This window comes from Pelodiscus sinensis, chromosome 14, assembly GCF_049634645.1.
Source record: "Pelodiscus sinensis isolate JC-2024 chromosome 14, ASM4963464v1, whole genome shotgun sequence".
Classification (NCBI taxonomy): Eukaryota; Metazoa; Chordata; order Testudines; family Trionychidae; genus Pelodiscus; species Pelodiscus sinensis.
This window is the reverse complement of record NC_134724.1, coordinates 38,895,962-38,913,978: the sequence shown is the minus strand read 5'-3', so window position 1 is coordinate 38,913,978 and position 18,017 is coordinate 38,895,962. Positions and strand designations below refer to the sequence as shown.

The 18,017-nt window shown below is 56.8% G+C and overlaps 2 protein-coding genes across 2 annotated transcripts in view; both read right to left on the bottom strand.

Moving 5' to 3' along the window:
- The window catches only part of LOXL1 (lysyl oxidase like 1), a 29,043-nt gene extending 26,894 nt beyond the window's left edge, over positions 1-2,149 (bottom strand). Inside the window, exon 1 of the mRNA XM_014573149.3 lies at positions 634-2,149. Coding sequence (XP_014428635.2) covers positions 634-1,831 — 1,198 coding nt within the window. The 5' untranslated portion in view covers positions 1,832-2,149. The remainder of the gene's footprint in view (positions 1-633) is intronic.
- The window catches only part of TBC1D21 (TBC1 domain family member 21), a 71,778-nt gene that overhangs the window by 16,200 nt on the left and 37,561 nt on the right, over positions 1-18,017 (bottom strand). The gene's annotated exons all lie outside the window — the stretch shown is intronic.

The following is an 18,017-nucleotide window of genomic DNA, read 5'->3' as shown; positions in this document are numbered from 1 at the left end:
CCCTGGAATACAGTGCAGCTCAGCCCCTCCCCGATGCAGTGCTGTGGGCCCCTGGAATACAGTGCAGTTCAGCCCCTGCATGCAGGGCTGTGGATCCCTGGAATACAGTGCAGCTCAGCCCCTCCCTGATGCAGTGCTGTGGGCCCCTGGAATACAGTGCAGTTCAGCCCCTGCATGCAGTGCTGTGGGCCCCTGAAATACAGTGCAGCGGGCCCCTGGAATACAGTGCAGCTCAGCCCCTGCATGCAGTGCTGCTGGCCCCAGTCTCAGGTTCACTGTCCAGTTCACCCTGATCTATGTAAGGTGTGAGGCTTCAGCCACCAGCATGTAATGGCACCTTCCCCACGTGTGCCCGACCCCCGAACATGCAGAAATGTCTCCCCCTGGCTCTGCTCAGCTGGCAAGCCACCCCCACTCCTCAGAAGTGCAGCAGATGCCTTGGGCCGCCATGAGCAGCTGGCCGGCTTGTGACCCAGGTGGACCCCCAGCGTACAGCGGCCCGGAGCAGGGGCGTCTCCGCTCGCTCTGCCCACCGCGAGTCCCTGGCAAGGGGCAGGCTGTAACGTGGGGCTAGCTCAGGTGCCTTGCAGCACTCCTACCTCTCCCCCCCGGCCTGCAGGCCCGAGGACTCACCCCGTCCGTTCTGAGGGGGTCTGTAAACGCTGCCCACGCTGATCCGGGCCTGGCTCTCAGGTATCACTTGTGGGGCTTCTGGGCTCCGCACAGGCAGGTAGGGTTGGGGTCGCAGTGCCCCATAGGGGTCCACGCTCCGGAAAGGGGGCTGGGAGTCCACGCTGTGGGGCGGGATGTAGGGCTCCAGTGGCACATTGCCATACGGGGGGTATCGCCCCAGTCGTGGGTCAGTGACATACCCGGGGCCGGCCCCCACCGGGAAGCCCGGGCTGAGCTGGATGTTGTCTGTAGCAGGCACCCCCTGTCCCGCGGCCTGCTGAGCCTGAGCAGCTGCATAAGGGTCTGGGAAGCCGTGCTCGGCGACAGCTCCGGTGTCCTGATACAAGCTGTGGGAGTATCGCCTGTCCAGCCCATCAGCGGGCTGCAGCTGGGGTGGCACCGCGCCGTAGGGCCTCTCTGGTGCGGGGTAGGGGCCTTGGGCTCCGTAGGGATTCTGCTCCTCCCCGTACTCCAACCGGGCCCTGGGCTGGGCGGGGTACAGGACCCCGACCCCGGCGGCGGCGGCTGCCACCGCGCCCCCTCCGTTTGCCGCGCTCCGGTAGTACAGGTAACTCTCGTCGTAGGCATGGGGCACCGGGGCGTCGTAGGGCTCAGCCTGGTGCCCGAAAGGGGGCTGGGGGAAGGGGAGCTGTGGGTAGGAGGGCTGCCCAAAGGAAGAGTGGGAGAACGCGGAGGCGGAGGCGGAGGCGGCGGCCACGCTGGTCTGGCGTTGCTGGCTGGTGGCTGGCCTGACCCGCTGGGAGCTGGTGCTGTCTCCGATGGGCCCTTCCCGCCAGTTCTCTGGGACCTGGCCAAAGCCAAAGGGGTGGCGCGTCTGGCCCCGGATGGTGCCGGAGCCTGGCCGGACTGGCAAGGTGGGCGCTTGCCTCCTGAGGATCCCCGGCCCCCTTCTGCCATGGCTGCTGGGGGTGTCGGCCAGCATGACCCTGGTGCTGCCGTCCACTGGCTCAGGGCCAGCAGGCACGTACTCGGAGCCCGTGTTCAGCAGGCTGTACACCCGGCCATTGTTCTCCCACTGGATCATCTGCCGCCACCGACTGCCGTCTGGGTTGCTGCTCTGAGGCCGCTGCCCCTGCACCAGCAGAAAGACCCCGCAGCCCAGCACAGCCCACCAGTCCCACATGCTCCAGGCTGTCATTGCGGCCACAGGAGAGCGGGTGCTTGACCGGCCGTATCCGGGGGGCCTCCGCCAGCTGCTCCTCTCTCCAGAGACTCTACGCCTGCCTCCTGATGGGACCAGCTCTAACTGTGCCCATCCCTGCCCAGGTGGGAGCCACACCGCTCTGCCTCCGGCTGCATGGCCAAGCCAGAGCTGGGTCGCAGGAAAAGAGCCGCTCGGGGTCTCCCGGGCCTCGGGTTTCACCCTGCTGCGGTGTCTAGCCCGCCCGCCCGCCTTTGGGCCGAGGGGGTTTTACTGCTCCAGGTCCCAATGAATAAGCAACAGGCGGTGAAAAGTTTGGAGGTCTGAAGACAGCTCAAGTGACGTTCCTCCGCGGGGTCCTAGAGCCCGTCAGTTTGCAGTAATGCAGCCGCTCCGCAGGCTCCGGAAGCCAGTTTCGGAGCTTGTGTCCCAGAGGGAGCCTGGCTTACTAGCAACAAGTTCAGAGCAGCCCTCCCTGCGTCTCCCTCAGCTGAGAGCGAGGGGCGGCCTGTTCCACCGGCCCAGAGATCTCCAAGCGCCAGAACCCCCGGCCTCTGCGGAGCCCGTCCGCCGCGCGCTAGGTCACGTAGAAGTGGCGGGCAGGCCACGGGCCCCGTCCCCTCCCCCAAATGGGGCTGGGAGGAGGGCTCAGGCGGCCACGCTCCACAAGAGGCCTTGCTGGAGGCAGAGCCACAAGCGAACGTTCGGCACATCGAGTCCACCCTCCAGCCCTGAGCACCGCACTGAGCCGAGGTGACATCCAGTCACCAGATAGCCCCCCAGCCCCTGTGACACGGGCAAGGTGTGTCGGGGGGGCTGGCTCCGTGCCCCCAGAAGGGGCAGGGCCTCAGGTGGAAGGAGTGGGGGCAGGGCAGCCAGCTTTCCACCTCCCGCCAGCAGACCTCAGCACCGCCCGCAGCACGGTGCCCCCTCAGCTAGGAGCCCCAGGGCCCTTGGAATCGCCAGGTGCCGGGGCAACTGCTCCTTTTGTCCTCCATGTCGGGGGCCTGTACATCCCTAAAGTACATGGGGATTTACCGCAGCCATGGCCATCTCTTCCAACAGTTACTCACTGGGACTTTTTAGTCCAGCCCTTTTCCTAGCTTTCACCCGTCGGTCTGGTGTCTTCTTGGGTACAAAATGTTCATGTTTCTCTCGAAGCTCCCTGGTTTGTTAACCGCTCCGTTCGCCACAGAATGTGGATCGTGGTTTCAACTGGCCAGCATCTCTCCGTAGTGCCTGCCGGGTCTGGCGCTAGAGCTGCTAGAACAAACACAATTTCTGTCCCACAGGGAATTCTATGACTTTGAAATTTTGTTTTTGTTCTTGGGATGGGGTGGACGAGCCTGAGGCCTCCTCTGCAGGCTGTGTGGCCGTGCCACACCCCGTGCCAGAAAAGGGCAGTGGAGAGGGTCCTCTGAGCTGCCTAGAGCGGCTGTGGGACGCAGGCAGGCAGGGCCCAGAAGGTCAGTGTGAGAAGAGCTGCAGGACCAGAGGAAGTCCAGGTTCCTGCTAGCGCTGGAGGAGCATAGCTGGTGGCTGGCCGGAGGAGCTGCAGGACCTTGCATAAGGCAGGGCTGTGGAGAAGCGGCCCAGGGAATGGGAGCAGCAGTGCAGTTTATTCATAAAGAGTTGTTGTGGATGACTGCTCTCTGTCGGCCCCTGGCCTGGGACCCCAAGTAGAGGGCCGGCCCAGGTAACCGCCCCCCAGCCTGTGGGAAAGTGGCCTGGAGTTGAGGCACCAAAGAGGGGGACTGACCTGGAATGGGCCAGCTGAAGGGCTGGTGCCAGAAAGTCCCTGAGAAGGCGAACATGGGGCCTCCGGGGAGGAGCGGGGGGCGCCAGTCTGGTCTGGAGCAGGAGAGGTGGCAGAGGCACTGAGAGAAGCCCCACGGGGCTCGCTTTGCTTTCATCTCACCGAGGTCTGAGCAGCAGAGACCCACACGCCCAGCTCGGGGGCAGCCCCCGGCTTTTCAGATCTTCCGTTTACAAAACCAGAAAAGGGGAAATGGAAAACCCTCCGGTTAAACCGCACTGACGGGCGCAGCACAGCCGCGCAGAAAGCCTTCCACAATGGCAGGGCCGGCTTCCATGCTGCCGTGATGAGCACGATCTCTCGGTCCAGGGAAGGGAATTCATCCCTGAGCAACCCCCGAGTGTGGGACGGATCCAGAGTCCCAGTTCCTCCATGTGCTGGTTGGTAGCAACCTGGCACAATGGGCGTGGGGCAGGCGCGGGGCTCCTGGGTGCCACCACCCTTCAAGTAGCAAGTGACATATTCGTGCCACTCATTCTCCTTTCACCTGGCTTAGCTTGGCCGCTACTGGCCAGCAGCCCCCGGTGTGACCAGCAGCCCGGCCATAGTGGCCCAGCGGTTAAGGCCAGGAGGGGCTGACCTCCGGCCTAGCATTTGCACAGCTCCAGGTGGGAAGCCCTAGTCCATGGACCCGCCAGGGCGTCCTGCGTGCCGTATGGCGGGCAGGGGCTGCCCACAGGCGCTGCTGGCGGCTCCCCTCGCCCTGGGGCGGTTCCAGCGTCAAGGGGAAGCTGGCTGATACGATCCGTGGACGAGGCTGCAGGGCCGGTCCCGGGCACAGTGAAGACAAGCCCTAAGGCAGCTCACACCCCAGGGCCCAGGCAGGAAGCAGGAGGCACTGAAGTGCCACAGTGGGAAGCCGCAGCCCCTGCCAGGGGATTGGGAGGAACTTGCCAAGATGGCGTCAGCAGGCCCCTGCCCCTCACGCTACAGGGAAGAGGCGACAGAACCAGGATCCCAGTCGGCTCCTTCCCAACCCAAACCTAGCGCCAGAGTTGCCGGGGCCGGGCGCCAGGAGTGGATTCTCCGTGCTGCCACGCAGCACCCATGCCCAATCTGTAGGCCCGGTCGGGTGGCCAGCTCGCACTGCATGTGTTCCAGGGGATTTCTTCTCTTGCCGTGCAAATGGCTCTAGTTCCTGGGGGCTGCCGGGGTGGAGACGGCACAGTCACAGCCAGTCCGATGGCCGAATAGAGGAGGGGGCACCTTCAGTGACAGAAACCCCCTCCTGTGGCCCTCCCCCTGGCTCTACAGCGGCATGTGCAGGTGCCGCGCCGGAGGTGTGAGCCGCAGGGCCTACCTGAGGCACACCAGTAGCTTTCCACACATGACCAGTTCCACGGGCCACACAAGCACAGAGCCTGCAGCGGGCCCACGGCAGGCAGGCCCTGGGGCCATAGCAGCTTCCTGAGCCGTGACCCCTCCGTAGTCCGGCCACACACGCAGTGCGTCTGCGCCCCTGCTCTGGCCCTTGCCCACTCCAGCGAGCCAGTACTAGACAGCCCTACATGGCCTCGTTCCACAGTCTCCCCACGCCCCCTCGTGGCCACAAGGCCCAGCAATAGGCATCGGCCAGGCATTACAAAGAGCGCATAACGGAGCAACAGGCCGAAGGCACTGGGACGCTGACAGTGGGTCAAACAGCTGCCTCAGATCAAACTCTGCAAGAGGAGAATGCTGCTGCATTTTCAGGAACAGCTTGTGGTTCAGTCCAGTCACGGGGCGATGCGGGAGTGCTAGCTGTCTGGCCACACGCTTTTCCCGCCGTAGCTCCCCGCAGGCCTGGCCGTAGCCTCGCCACATTTCCGGGAGCGAGCGCTGAGGGATGAATTCGATTGGGCTTTTTCCAGTGGCCATTCCAATGTTTCTGCATTAACAGCCCCGTTGTTCATCACAGCCCTTTCCCCCTCGATTCGCGTCAGCACACGCCCTGCCATCCCCCAAAAGGACCATGCCGGAGACCAGCCTGGACGTGCTTAGTATAGACAGCTTCTCCAACGGTGCCACTGTGTTCTCCAGCACGCGGGTCAGGCTGCTGCTCTTGCTCTTTCACAGCTTTCCCCTCTGAGTGCGGATGCAGAAGGTCCCACTAACATCCCTACTAGGGACAGGCTCGCACGTGGTTGCTGGTAACGAGGCACTTTTGCATTGTTCATGGCTCCGGGTACGCTTCCAAATCCCTCTTGAAAGCACCCAGTTGCCCAGTCCGCAAAGGGCGGGTGAAACGCTGAATGTGCTTTTGCTTCCCAAGTCTTTGGTATTACATGCGAGTAAAAGAACGTCCGTTCGCCAAAACGAGCTGTCCTGGTCAACCACGGACACGGACACTGAGCTCAGCCTTGCTTTTTCTGTGCTGACTTCACCGCGGCATGCATTCGTGGGGCAGGCGTTTACTCATCTGCAACCATTTCTCCCAGAGATGGCCAAGCACAGTCCTTATGCACCCTTCGTCCAGGGCCTATCTGGCCTCTCCCAAGGTGGAGCAGAGCCACAGAGAGAGCTTTGTGGACCTTTTTCTCTCTCCTGGGACTGTGCCTTCCTCTCTATGCTAGTATCCCCCCTGAGCTCCGGCATGTCGTTCTGGGCTAACGCTAGTATCCCCCCGGAGCCCCGGCACGTCGATCTGGGCTAACGCTAGTATCCCCCCTGAGCCCTGGCACGTCGTTCTGGGCTAACACTAGTATCCCCCCGGAGCCCCGGCACGTCGTTCTGGGCTAACACTAGTATCCCCCCGGAGCCCCGGCACGTCGTTCTGGGCTAACGCTAGTATCCCCCCCCGAGCCCCGGCACGTCGTTCTGGGCTAACGCTAGTATCCCCCCGGAGCCCCGGCACGTCGTTCTGGGCTAACGCTAGTATCCCCCCTGAGCCCCGGCACGTCGTTCTGGGCTAACGCTAGTATCCCCCCTGAGCCCCGGCACGTCGTTCTGGGCTAACGCTAGTATCCCCCCCGGAGCCCCGGCACGTCGTTCTGGGCTAACGCTAGTATCCCCCCGGAGCCCCGGCACGTCGTTCTGGGCTAACGCTAGTATCCCCCCGGAGCCCCGGCACGTCGTTCTGGGCTAACGCTAGTATCCCCCCGGAGCCCCGGCACGTCGTTCTGGGCTAACGCTAGTATCCCCCCCGGAGCCCCGGCACGTCGTTCTGGGCTAACGCTAGTATCCCCCCGGAGCCCCGGCACGTCGTTCTGGGCTAACGCTAGTATCCCCCCCGGAGCCCCGGCACGTCGTTCTGGGCTAACGCTAGTATCCCCCCGGAGCCCCGGCACGTCATTCTGGGCTAACGCTAGTATCCCCCCGGAGCCCCGGCACGTCGTTCTGGGCTAACACTAGTATCCCCCCGGAACCCCGGCACATCGTTCTGGGCTAACGCTAGTATCCCCCCCGGAGCCCCGGCACGTCGTTCTGGGCTAACGCTAGTATCCCCCCCGGAGCCCCGGCACGTCGTTCTGGGCTAACACTAGTATCCCCCCGGAACCCCGGCACATCGTTCTGGGCTAACGCTAGTATCCCCCCCGGAGCCCCGGCACATCGTTCTGGGCTAACGCTAGTATCCCCCCGGAGCCCCGGCACATCGTTCTGGGCTAACGCTAGTATCCCCCCGGAGCCCCGGCACGTCGTTCTGGGCTAACGCTAGTATCCCCCCCGGAGCCCCGGCACGTCGTTCTGGGCTAACGCTAGTATCCCCCCGGAGCCCCGGCACGTCATTCTGGGCTAACGCTAGTATCCCCCCCGGAACCCCGGCACGTCGTTCTGGGCTAACGCTAGTATCCCCCCGGAGCCCCGGCACGTCGTTCTGGGCTAACACTAGTATCCCCCCGGAACCCCGGCACATCGTTCTGGGCTAACACTAGTATCCCCCCCGGAGCCCCGGCACATCGTTCTGGGCTAACGCTAGTATCCCCCCGGAGCCCCGGCACATCGTTCTGGGCTAACACTAGTATCCCCCCGGAGCCCCGGCACATCGTTCTGGGCTAACGCTAGTATCCCCCCGGAGCCCTGGCACATCGTTCTGGGCTAACACTAGTATCCCCCCGGAGCCCCGGCACATCGTTCTGGGCTAACGCTAGTATCCCCCCGGAGCCCTGGCACATCGTTCTGGGCTAACACTAGTATCCCCCCGGAGCCCCGGCACATCGTTCTGGGCTAACGCTAGTATCCCCCCGGAGCCCCGGCACATCGTTCTGGGCTAACACTAGTATCCCCCCTTGAGCCCCGGCACGTCGATCTGGGCTAACGCTAGTATCCCCCCTGAGCCCCGGCACATCGTTCTGGGCTAACACTTGCATTCCAGCAGCACCTGGGGGTGTCGCACTCAGCGAGTACATTATGTAGCTGAAGTTGCATGATTTAGATTGAGGGCCCAGGGTAGTGTAGGCCAGGCCTAGGGTTACTGCATCACTGATAAGAAGGGATGCTTTGGTCCCACATATGTGTGAGCACTGGATCGTTACCAGTCTGTGGTTTTACCTGCAATGCTGTCACTGGCGATGCCGCGAGAGAGTCCATTAGTAACACTCCCTCTTCCTTTTGGTTGCTTTTGTGAGTCTCTGGTAAAGGCAACTGGCTTAGTGCAGCTGCATTTCTTACAATGGTCCATTCCTAGGCTGTGAGTGTCACTGCCCATCTCTGGCTTGTGGATGATGTTATCTATGGCACAGCTTCCATCTCATTAAGCAGTGACATCAGGGCGACACACACAGACACATGCACAGAGACACGCACACACAGACACACAACTTCTGCATTCCAGAGATAACAGCTAATCCCTCTTGATCTAGCTGTGAATAATGATGTTAAGCAGAAGACAGAGACCGGGACACAAACCTGGTTGGTTTCCCTGACCCATCCTCCATCTGATGAGCTCAAATGGCTCCTATTCCATAAGGAGATGTATTACACGTCAGTATTGGTCCTTTGTCAGCTCAATAGCCTGGGACTTCAGAAGCCTGCAGATAGAGTTCCTGCACTGATGTCCAATAGCATTTACCCCTTTTGCATAAGATACAGAGAGGCATTAGAAGTATTGACAAGCTGGCAAAGATGTCCCATAGCGATTCTGTAAGCCGTTAGCTCGGCAATATCCCTAGCGTCTCTCATTGTTATTACTTCATCTCTCACTGGGCGTAGCCCCTGAGCATGCCCACTGGATATCACTGCATGTGCCACAAAGGAATGCTGACCTCTTTTCGGGTGTCAGACCTGCCTCCTTTAACTGTCGAGCACTTCTGCTGAACGAGTCTGTGTCTGTGTCCCTGTGATTAGTGCAACACCAAGGGATACTGCCCCATGGAACTCCGGGAATAAATCCAGGAATAAATCCCCCAGTGTTCTTTGGAAGACAGCAGGGGCTGAGAATACACCAAACAGCAACTGGTTATACTTAACCTGTCCTTTGTAAGTATTTACAGTGACTAGGGCCCTACAAAATTCATGGCCACGTAAAATGCGTCACTGACCATGAAATCTGGTCTCCCACCATAAAACCTGCCGCTTCGTGTGCTTTTACTTGTACTATACAGATTTCACAGTGACGTTTCTCAGACTGGGGATTCTCACTCAAAAGGAGCTGCAGGGGGTTGCAAGGTTATTTTAGGGGTCGCAGTATTGCCACCCTTCTATGCTGTCTTCAGAGCTGGGCAGCTGGAGAGCAGCAGCTGCTGGTTGGGCACCCAGCTCTGAAGGCAGCGACCTGCCAACAGCTGCCCAGAAGTAAGGGTAGCAATAGCACCCCATGCTACGCTGAGTTCTGCACTTCTGCTTTCAGAGCTGAGTGGCTGGAGAGTGATGGCTGCTGGCCTTCAGCAGCATCCCAGAAATAAGGGTGGCGGTACTACAACCCCCTCACATACCCAGAAACCTAGCGACCCACTCACAGCTCTGTTTTGTGTCAGGATCCTTACAATTACACCACCACGGACTTGTACATTTCAATGGCTGAAATAATGAAATTAGTGATTTTTAAAAACCTGTGACTGTGAAACTGACCAACATTGCCCATGAATTTGGTAGAGCCCTAACAGAGACAAACCACTTGGACTCTCCTTCCCGGGTGATCTGTTGGTAGGTATGGCTCATGTCGAACTGCCCTCCTGCTAAAACTGCAGACAGAGCCTCCTTTTTTGGAACTGGGTACTATTCTAACCGTGAGTCTATTTACAGGCAACGTACAGTCATCCCAAGTGAACGGAGCCATCAGACTTCCACATTGCTGCTCTGGTGCTGCCCACTTAGAAAAGTTTATAGATAATTCAGTCCTAGCAATTGTCTATAGCCTTTTTATCCCAATTCATTCTGTTTGTTTCACGGCAAAGTGTACAGATCTGGGTTTGAAACAACCAAGTATGACATTGGAGTTTAAAGTGCCCAGTTCATCTCCCTTCCGCTCCTTTAAAACAGTTCCCTGCACTAGATCGTCTTCTGATTCCAAGTCATGTACTTTTCCTTTCCAGTCCATGAAAAGGTCAGCTCTCTGCTGCATAGGTTACAGACAGTGCCTGCGACTGCTAGGGAAAGCAGATGTCTTAGTTGGCGTTGGGGGAAAACAATTCACATTGGTGGCTCTCAGTATCTTTACTGCTTCTCTGGTGCACGTTTTTAATCTTACCCTACATTTATTTCTGCACTGGAGGCTGTTCATTACCCTTCTGCAAGGGCTCATGTGCTACTCGGAATCCCATGTCACGCTCCAGAGGACTTTTACGTTTTCCTCACAGACAGTCCCCTGTGAACAGAACCTACTCCAGGATTATTGGCTTCAATCATAGTATAGACAGTATCAGCTGCTTGCTCAGCTTCTTCGTCACTACTTTCCTCCCCAAGTCCATGGAAAGCTCTGTGACTACGAGGCTGTTTTTTATAGTGGTTTTGCCTCTTCCAGGGTGGCAGACCCCATGCCCAGTTCTGGGCCTAGAAAAGTACCATGTAGGTCAGATCCTGCGATGTTTTTTCCTCGAGGGTTTCAGAAGAAACCGGTGCTTTAAATGCTGACTGGGTGTGGCGGCGCGTTGGGGTTTTCCCGTCTCCAGCACCCCCGTAATGGCACAGACAGACTCCACCAGCCAGTAGACTAGAGGGAGTTTATTGCTTCTCCAGGATACAGCACAGCACAGATGTCATCTGGTTACAGGGCAGGCCTAGGATGCCTCTGCCCCCCTTGAGATGGGGGAGACTGGGTGCCTAAATCCCAGCCCCTTTCCCTAGGCTGCTTCCTCCATGCTCCCAGACAGAAACTAACTACCAGGGCTCCACTCCCCTTCTTCCCATTGTTCCGCTCTCTGGGAGATGACTGGTCAGACAGGTTCGAAGCCCCCTTGCATAATGACTCATCCCCTGCCCTGCTGGGCTGTGCTGCGCTGCAGACAGCAGCCAGTGGAGGTCACTCGCAACCCAAGCCTAGCAACCAGCAAGGTACCCCCACTACGTCACACTGGGTTTCCCGGCTCTCCCTCCCAGCCCTCATGCTGGGGACAGGGCAGTCCAAAGCCAGGTGTGTCCTAGCAGTGGGGGCAGGGGCTGGACAGGGCCTGGATACTGGACAGGGCTAATTCTAGAACCCTGAAGAATTCCTTGGCCTGCTGTTTCTCTGTTTATTTTTCTCCTTCTCTTAGCAGCCTTCCCCCCCCCCCCCCTTCACTGGGGGCTGGAAATGGCAATGCTGATGTAAGGGGCACTTGCCAGCTGTCTGAATAACAGAGTTTTTTGTTCAGCGGCAATTCAAAACAAATTAGAAGGGAAAAGTCAATTTGGTTCAAATTAAAAAGAGCAAATAGCAACTTAGCTAAATGTTCATTTTGGGTCAAATGTAAGGTTTTGATTGCACAAAAGTAAAAAATGGCCATTTTAAAACATTCCATTAAAATAAAACTAAAAGGAAATGTTGAAACAATAAAGTCATGTTCAAACAAAAAATGAAATACCTTTCCATGTTTACAGCTTCTCCTCCTGCCCCCATTGGAACACTCTGGCAAAACTGACATGAATTTGCCAAGTGTTTTGGAGTTGTAGGATCTGAAGTTCTTGCCAAATAAAGTTTTGTTGGAAAAATGTTACCCAGATCTACGGAAAAGGCTGCGGAAAGGAACTCCACTAGATGGTGCTCTGAGCCAAGAGCTCCAATGCACTGGAGACAGGGGATTGGGTGAAACTGGAAACAAGGTTGGGACTAAAATGGAAAAAAGGGAAATCAGAAAAGTCCCGCCCCCCGGAAGGGGCAGATGGATGGAAAAGGAGGCCCCCGATATTTTGGGCTAGCACAATGAAGTTCTGGTCCGTGACTAGGACTCTTAGCTACTCTTATAATGGAAATAAATAAGGAGACCAGAAGACCCTGGACATAAGAGATTAGCAAAGACACATGGTGCGACCTGCAGATGACTCCCCCATGTGGGTTTCTGCACCTGAGCTGGGTTTCAGGCAGCACGGTGCAGAGAGCTGTGGAGAAAACCTCTGGAAAGCCACACACAGAGGAGGTTCTGGTCCTGCTCCAAGCCAGGCCTTACTCTTGAATCGCCAGCGTTCACTTGGGCAGATATTTCTGCTGAGGACAGCAGATACCAGAGCCTCGGCTGGACACACCCGCTCACCGTGGGACAGGATGGAACTGGGACCTCTGGAGCTAAACGCATGAGCCTTTCCTGCAGGAGCTCAAAGCCAGGTGGACATTAGCTACACCTGGAGCCAACTCATTCATCTCCGTGTCCCTAGGGGCGACAGAGCACCCCCGCAGGAGGCTTGGGCATGGGGCACTGGGAGCAGAAGTGCCAGTTCAGCCTTCTGCGTGTGAACTCTGACCCTATTCCCCCATTATGACAATGCATCTGGGCCCCCCAACGAACGCACACAAGCACTGAGGCTGCTGATGGGCGGGAGGACTCAGATTCACTCGACGCATGCTTGGGTCGGGACTCCATGTCAACCCCGAGCCCAGACAATTATCCACCGGTTGGGGCACGGCCCAGAAATAGCTGGAATTGAACTGTTCCAAAATTGCCCCCTCTCCAGCAGCTGCCGCTTCTGCTTGGCAGCCTTCCAGAGAGCCGGGGCTAGCTGTGAAAGCAGAACACATAAGCCTCCCTCATTGCTGTCTCCCCACAGGTAGCACATGGAGAATGACAGTGCACCTGCCAGCCAGGGAGAGCCTCAGTGACTGTCTGGCATCTAGCTGGGAACAAGGGATTGTTATCTATTGTTTGCTTAGAGGGGAACATGGGCCTCTTCTCGGCCTGAGTGGGACTCTGCGGATGCAGCCCAGGCCGGCCTCGGCATGCCCCTCAGTCGATGGGTGCACAGACGGGTATCACTGACAGAGGCCTCGTCCCTCCGGCCCTAGGCTGGCCGAGTAGCCCTTGGATTCCTGTGGCGACAGGCACCAGCCTCCAGAGCACTGCAAACTGGCACGCGGTTCTCTGCGGGTATGGAGACGGGGGGGTTAGAGCCACAAAGGGGCTAAGCACCAGCTGCCCCTTTGGGTACCACTCCGACCCGCAGTCACGTGCTTCAAGCTGCACAGCAGCACCGAGCCTGCCTGGCCTGCCTTGCTCCCCAGGTGGCCACACTGGATGGGCCTTTGGTAAATACCCTTAAAGCAGGTAACTCGGGGCCTGGGATGGCAGGACCTCTCACTCAGATAGCAGCAAGAGCTTGCTACTGCTGACAGCAGTGCCCAGGTAAGCCTCTCCCAGCAGGAGTTCATGCTGCCCAGGCCCATGCTGCCTCCCCTTTCTGATTGGCAGGACACAAAGTGACTGTCCCTGGCTCTTCATTGCTTCCTCCTCTGCCTTGATCCGCCTTTAGCTGCATTAGCAGGGTGTCTGTTCACCACCTCCCGTTCACTACTCTCACCCTCAGGCCCCCCAGGGCACTGCCGGGAGTGATCCCAGCGCACGGACAATCACCTGGCCTCTTGGACAACGTGCAAGTACAGATACGCACCAGCAAGTCACACAGCAGGCACCTAACCTGTCTTGGTGCAGGCACCTAAAACTACTTAGTCACCTTTGTAAATCCCTCTCGCAGCCACAGCACCTTGGTAAGTCCGGCCCCAGGAGAGCAGGGAGCCCCGCCATGGCTCCATCCCGCCCCTCAGCAGGACCTGTGCTGCTCCCAGACACTGGTTTTCTCTCGGAGCCCTCCGAGAATGGGGCAGTGATGTGTGGCACACCTGGGGCCCAATCCAGCCTAGTGAGTAGCTGGGCTGCCCTTGGCTTCCAAGCTGGGGGGCGCTATCCATTGCTTGCTGCTGTAGCCTAGTGTGCAGATCACTCCCAGCCTGGGCGTGTGCACTGCGGCCAGCCACACCTCGGCCCTTACAGCCTGCAGGGAGTGACACTGCAGGGAGACCCCAGCACATGCAGTCGTACTGCCCAGTCCACGCGCGTCTGCGACCCGCCATTTCATTCCTAGACCTGCTCTGCCCACGACTTCTAACTGCAAATGGGGCTTCCCAGACGCCTCCTTTCAAACATGCCGGTCTGGCTCAAACTAGCTCATTCAACAAAATGCTTCCTCTGGGTAGCTACCACAGGTAGAGAGGCATAAATGGCCACAAGACAAATCCAGCCCCCAGTCCTGGGGCCAAGTGCCCGAGGCCAGCCTTAGACAGCTGCAGCTACTAGCCACTAGCCGCGGGAGGGGGGCAATTCCAGGGGGGATGCCCCTTACCAGCAGCAGGGCCCCTAATTCCTACGCACCCCTCAGCAAGCAGAGTCCTGCAACGTGCAGCCTGAGTGTTTTCGAGCCTGAGCAGCAGCTCTGCAACAAGCTCACACGGACCCCCCTGCTGTGGGGCCAGGACCCCTTGGAGACAGTGGGGTTACCCTGTGTATAACCAGTTCCGCCCAAAGCCTGCAAAAGTGAGCAAGAGGCTTTTCATTGCCACTAATAAGAATATAAGAACAGCTGTACTGGGTCAGACCAACGGTCCATCCAGCCCACGGCCCTGTCTGCCCACAGTGGCCAATGCCAGATGACCCAGAGGGAGGGGGCAGAACAAGTAATCCTCACGTGATCCCTCCCGTCACCCACCTCCAGACAAACAGATGCTAGAGATACCATTCCTACCCATCCTGGCTAATAGCCATTGATTAACCTAACCTCCATGAATCTATGTAGCTCTTTTTGGAACCCTGTTAAAGTCCTAGCCTTCACCACATCCTCTGGCAAGGAGTTCCACAGGTTAATAACTGTGTGCTGAGTTGACTTCCTTTTGTTTGTTTTAAACCTGCTGCCTATTAATTTCATTTGGTGACCCCTAGTTCTGATATTGTGGGAATAAGTAATGTGGGGGAAATCTCGTTCCCCTGGGGGTACAGAGCCCCCAGAAGGGTCCGAGGCCGGAGGTCAAATCAGTGAGGCAGGAGAGAAATCTAGAAAGGAAAACTTTATTATGCATGCATGCAGGCTGACAGCAGAGCCATCACAGTCAGCCCTGAGTTACAGGTTTTTGGATCCTTTATACAGAATGCTTAGACAGTTCAGTTGTGGATTGTTTTTCTTTAACATATCAAAGTCTCAGCAGAAGTACTCTGAGACTTCTGTTCACCCCAGGAGTGCTAGAAGTAAGTTTTACAAAACAAAGGCACATGAGAATGTGGAGTGAGTAGTCTTACAAGGCAAACTGTGACAAAGATAAGAGTATACATGATAATTTGTGACTAGGAGTATCCATGAATTTGAGATCGGCATTTGTAAGGGTCTTTGATTAGAGTTAATTTGATTTCACTCTGATACAGGGAGAGAGGTCTGGAAAACTTAACCCTTACAGCAGTTTTCTTTTAGAGAGTTTTGATTTCTGCACAGTCCCCCCTTAGACACAATTGGAGTTATTTGATTTTCCCCACAATAAATACCTTTTCCTTATTCACTTTTTCCACACCAGTCATGATTTTATAGACCTCAATCATATCCCCACTTAGTCTCCTTTCTTCTAAGCTGAAAAGTCCCCGTCTTTTTAATCTCTCTTCATATGGGACCCATTCCAAAGCCCTCAACATTTTTGTTGCCCTTTTCTCAACCTTTCCAATGACAAAATATCTTTTTTGAGATGAGGCGACCACATCTGTATGCAGTATTCAAGGTGTGGGCGTACTATGGATTTATGTAAGGGCAATAAGATATTCTCCGTCTTATTCTCTATCCCTTTTTTAATGACTCCTATCATTCTATTTGCTTTTTTGACTGCCGCTGCACACTGAGCGTATATTTTCAGAAAACTATCCACAATGACTCCAAGATCTCTCTCAAGTAGTTGTAGCTAAATTATTCCCCATCATAGTGTATGTATCGCTGGGATTCTTTTTTCCAGTGTGCATGACTTTACATTTATCAATACTAAATTTCATTTGCCATTTTGTTGCCCAGTTTGGCAAGCTCTTTTTTAAGCTCTTCCCAGTCTGCTTTAGTCTTAACTATCTTCAATAGTTTGGTGTTATCTGAAAATTTTACCACCTCACTGTTTACCCCTTTCTCTAGATCATTTATAAAGAATTTGAACAGGATTGGTCCCAGGACAGACCACTGGGGGACCCTGCTGGTTACCTCTCTCCATTCGGAAAATGGGCCGTGCATAGACACAAAGGACCCATTTCCGACCCTAGGAGCAAAGTGTCGTTTTCTAGGCTGCACTGGCTTACTGGTTGTGACTATTTTCTTCCACTATTTGATCTGAGGAAGTGGGTCTGGCCCACGAAAGCTCATCGTCTAATAAACCATCTTGTTAGTCTTTAAAGTGCTACATAGTCCTGTATATTGAAACAGAAGAGTCCCAACCACCTACTGAATAATCAACGCCTCTTGCAGCACTTTACTCTGAGAAGCCTCCCACCCAATTATTCAATATAAACCTGCTGACAATGCCAGGGCTGAGACCATCAGGTACTGTGGCTACACGAGGAAGGGGCTTCCGAATTCAGTAGCAATTTTGGCTGTGCACAAAGCAGGTTCTTGCCTGGTCACAGCAGTGCAGGAAAGTGGAACAATTTTCAGTTTGAGTGACTGGAGGATATCTGGAGCCATAGTGTACAATTGTCCCATGTTCTGAGGAAATGTGGAAGCGACTTTATTGTTTTGTCTTAGTTTCTGTGGGAAATTGCCAATGCAATATTACTGGCATCTTTAAAAAAGAAAAAAACCTGAAACTGGTAATAGCTGTTGAAAATAGCAACTCCAGGCCCAGTTAACACTGGGAACATACCAGCATGTGTTGCTCAGTGTAGTTACCCTACCTTTTCTACAGCTAAGGACAGGGTTAGTGTCTGACTTGGTAGAAATGAAGTAAGACCAGCCCAAACTGAACTTCAGCTCTCCTGAAGACTGATACCATCTACATGTTTTGTCAGTCTTTAGGTGCTACCTGGCCATTTGTTGTTTGCTAATTAATGGGTCTTATCTGCCTTTTTTGACTATCCAGCCCATGGGTTCCCAAACTGGGGGGTGAGAAGAAATTCCAGGAGGGCACGAGGTGACCCAGCCCCATACACCTCACCCCAAGTTTTGATGCTTTTTTTGTGGTGGGGAGGGGTGAAGGTTTCTCAAAAATGAAAAAGGGGGCATCATGCCAAAAAGTTTGAGCACCACAGATCCAGCCTTCAGGCACTGAGAAGCGATTTGTCTTTCCTAGTTCATTCCACCTCCGCTTTCCCCATGATATTCTTTATCGCCGCCCGGCCCCTGGCCTCTATCGCTCTAGCGCCGCCCGGCCCCTGGCCTCTATCGCTCTATCGCCGCCCGGCCCCTGGTCTCTATCGCCGCCCGGCCCCTAGTCTCTATCGCTCTATCGCCGCCCGGCCCCTGGCCTCTATCGCTCTATCGCCGCCCGGCCCCTGGTCTCTATCGCCGCCCGGCCCCTGGTCTCTATCGCCGCCCGGCCCCTGGTCTCTATCGCCGCCCGGCCCCTGGTCTCTATCGCCGCCCGGCCCCTGGTCTCTATCGCTCTATCGCCGCCCGGCCCCTAGTCTCTATCGCTCTATCGCCGCCCGGCCCCTGGCCTCTATCGCTCTATCGCCGCCCGGCCCCTGGTCTCTATCGCCGCCCGGCCCCTGGCCTCTATCGCTCTATCGCCGCCCGGCCCCTGGTCTCTATCGCCGCCCGGCCCCTGGTCTCTATCGCCGCCCGGCCCCTGGTCTCTATCGCTCTATCGCCGCCCGGCCCCTGGCCTCTATCGCTCTATCGCCGCCCGGCCCCTGGCCTCTATCGCTCTATCGCCGCCCGGCCCCTGGTCTCTATCGCCGCCCGGCCCCTGGCCTCTATCGCTCTATCGCCGCCCGGCCCCTGGTCTCTATCGCTCTAGCGCCGCCCGGCCCCTGTGCGTTTCCATCCCGCACCTGGCGAAGGCTGCGGGCCAGTGGCGGTGCCGAGCCCCCGTTAGACAGC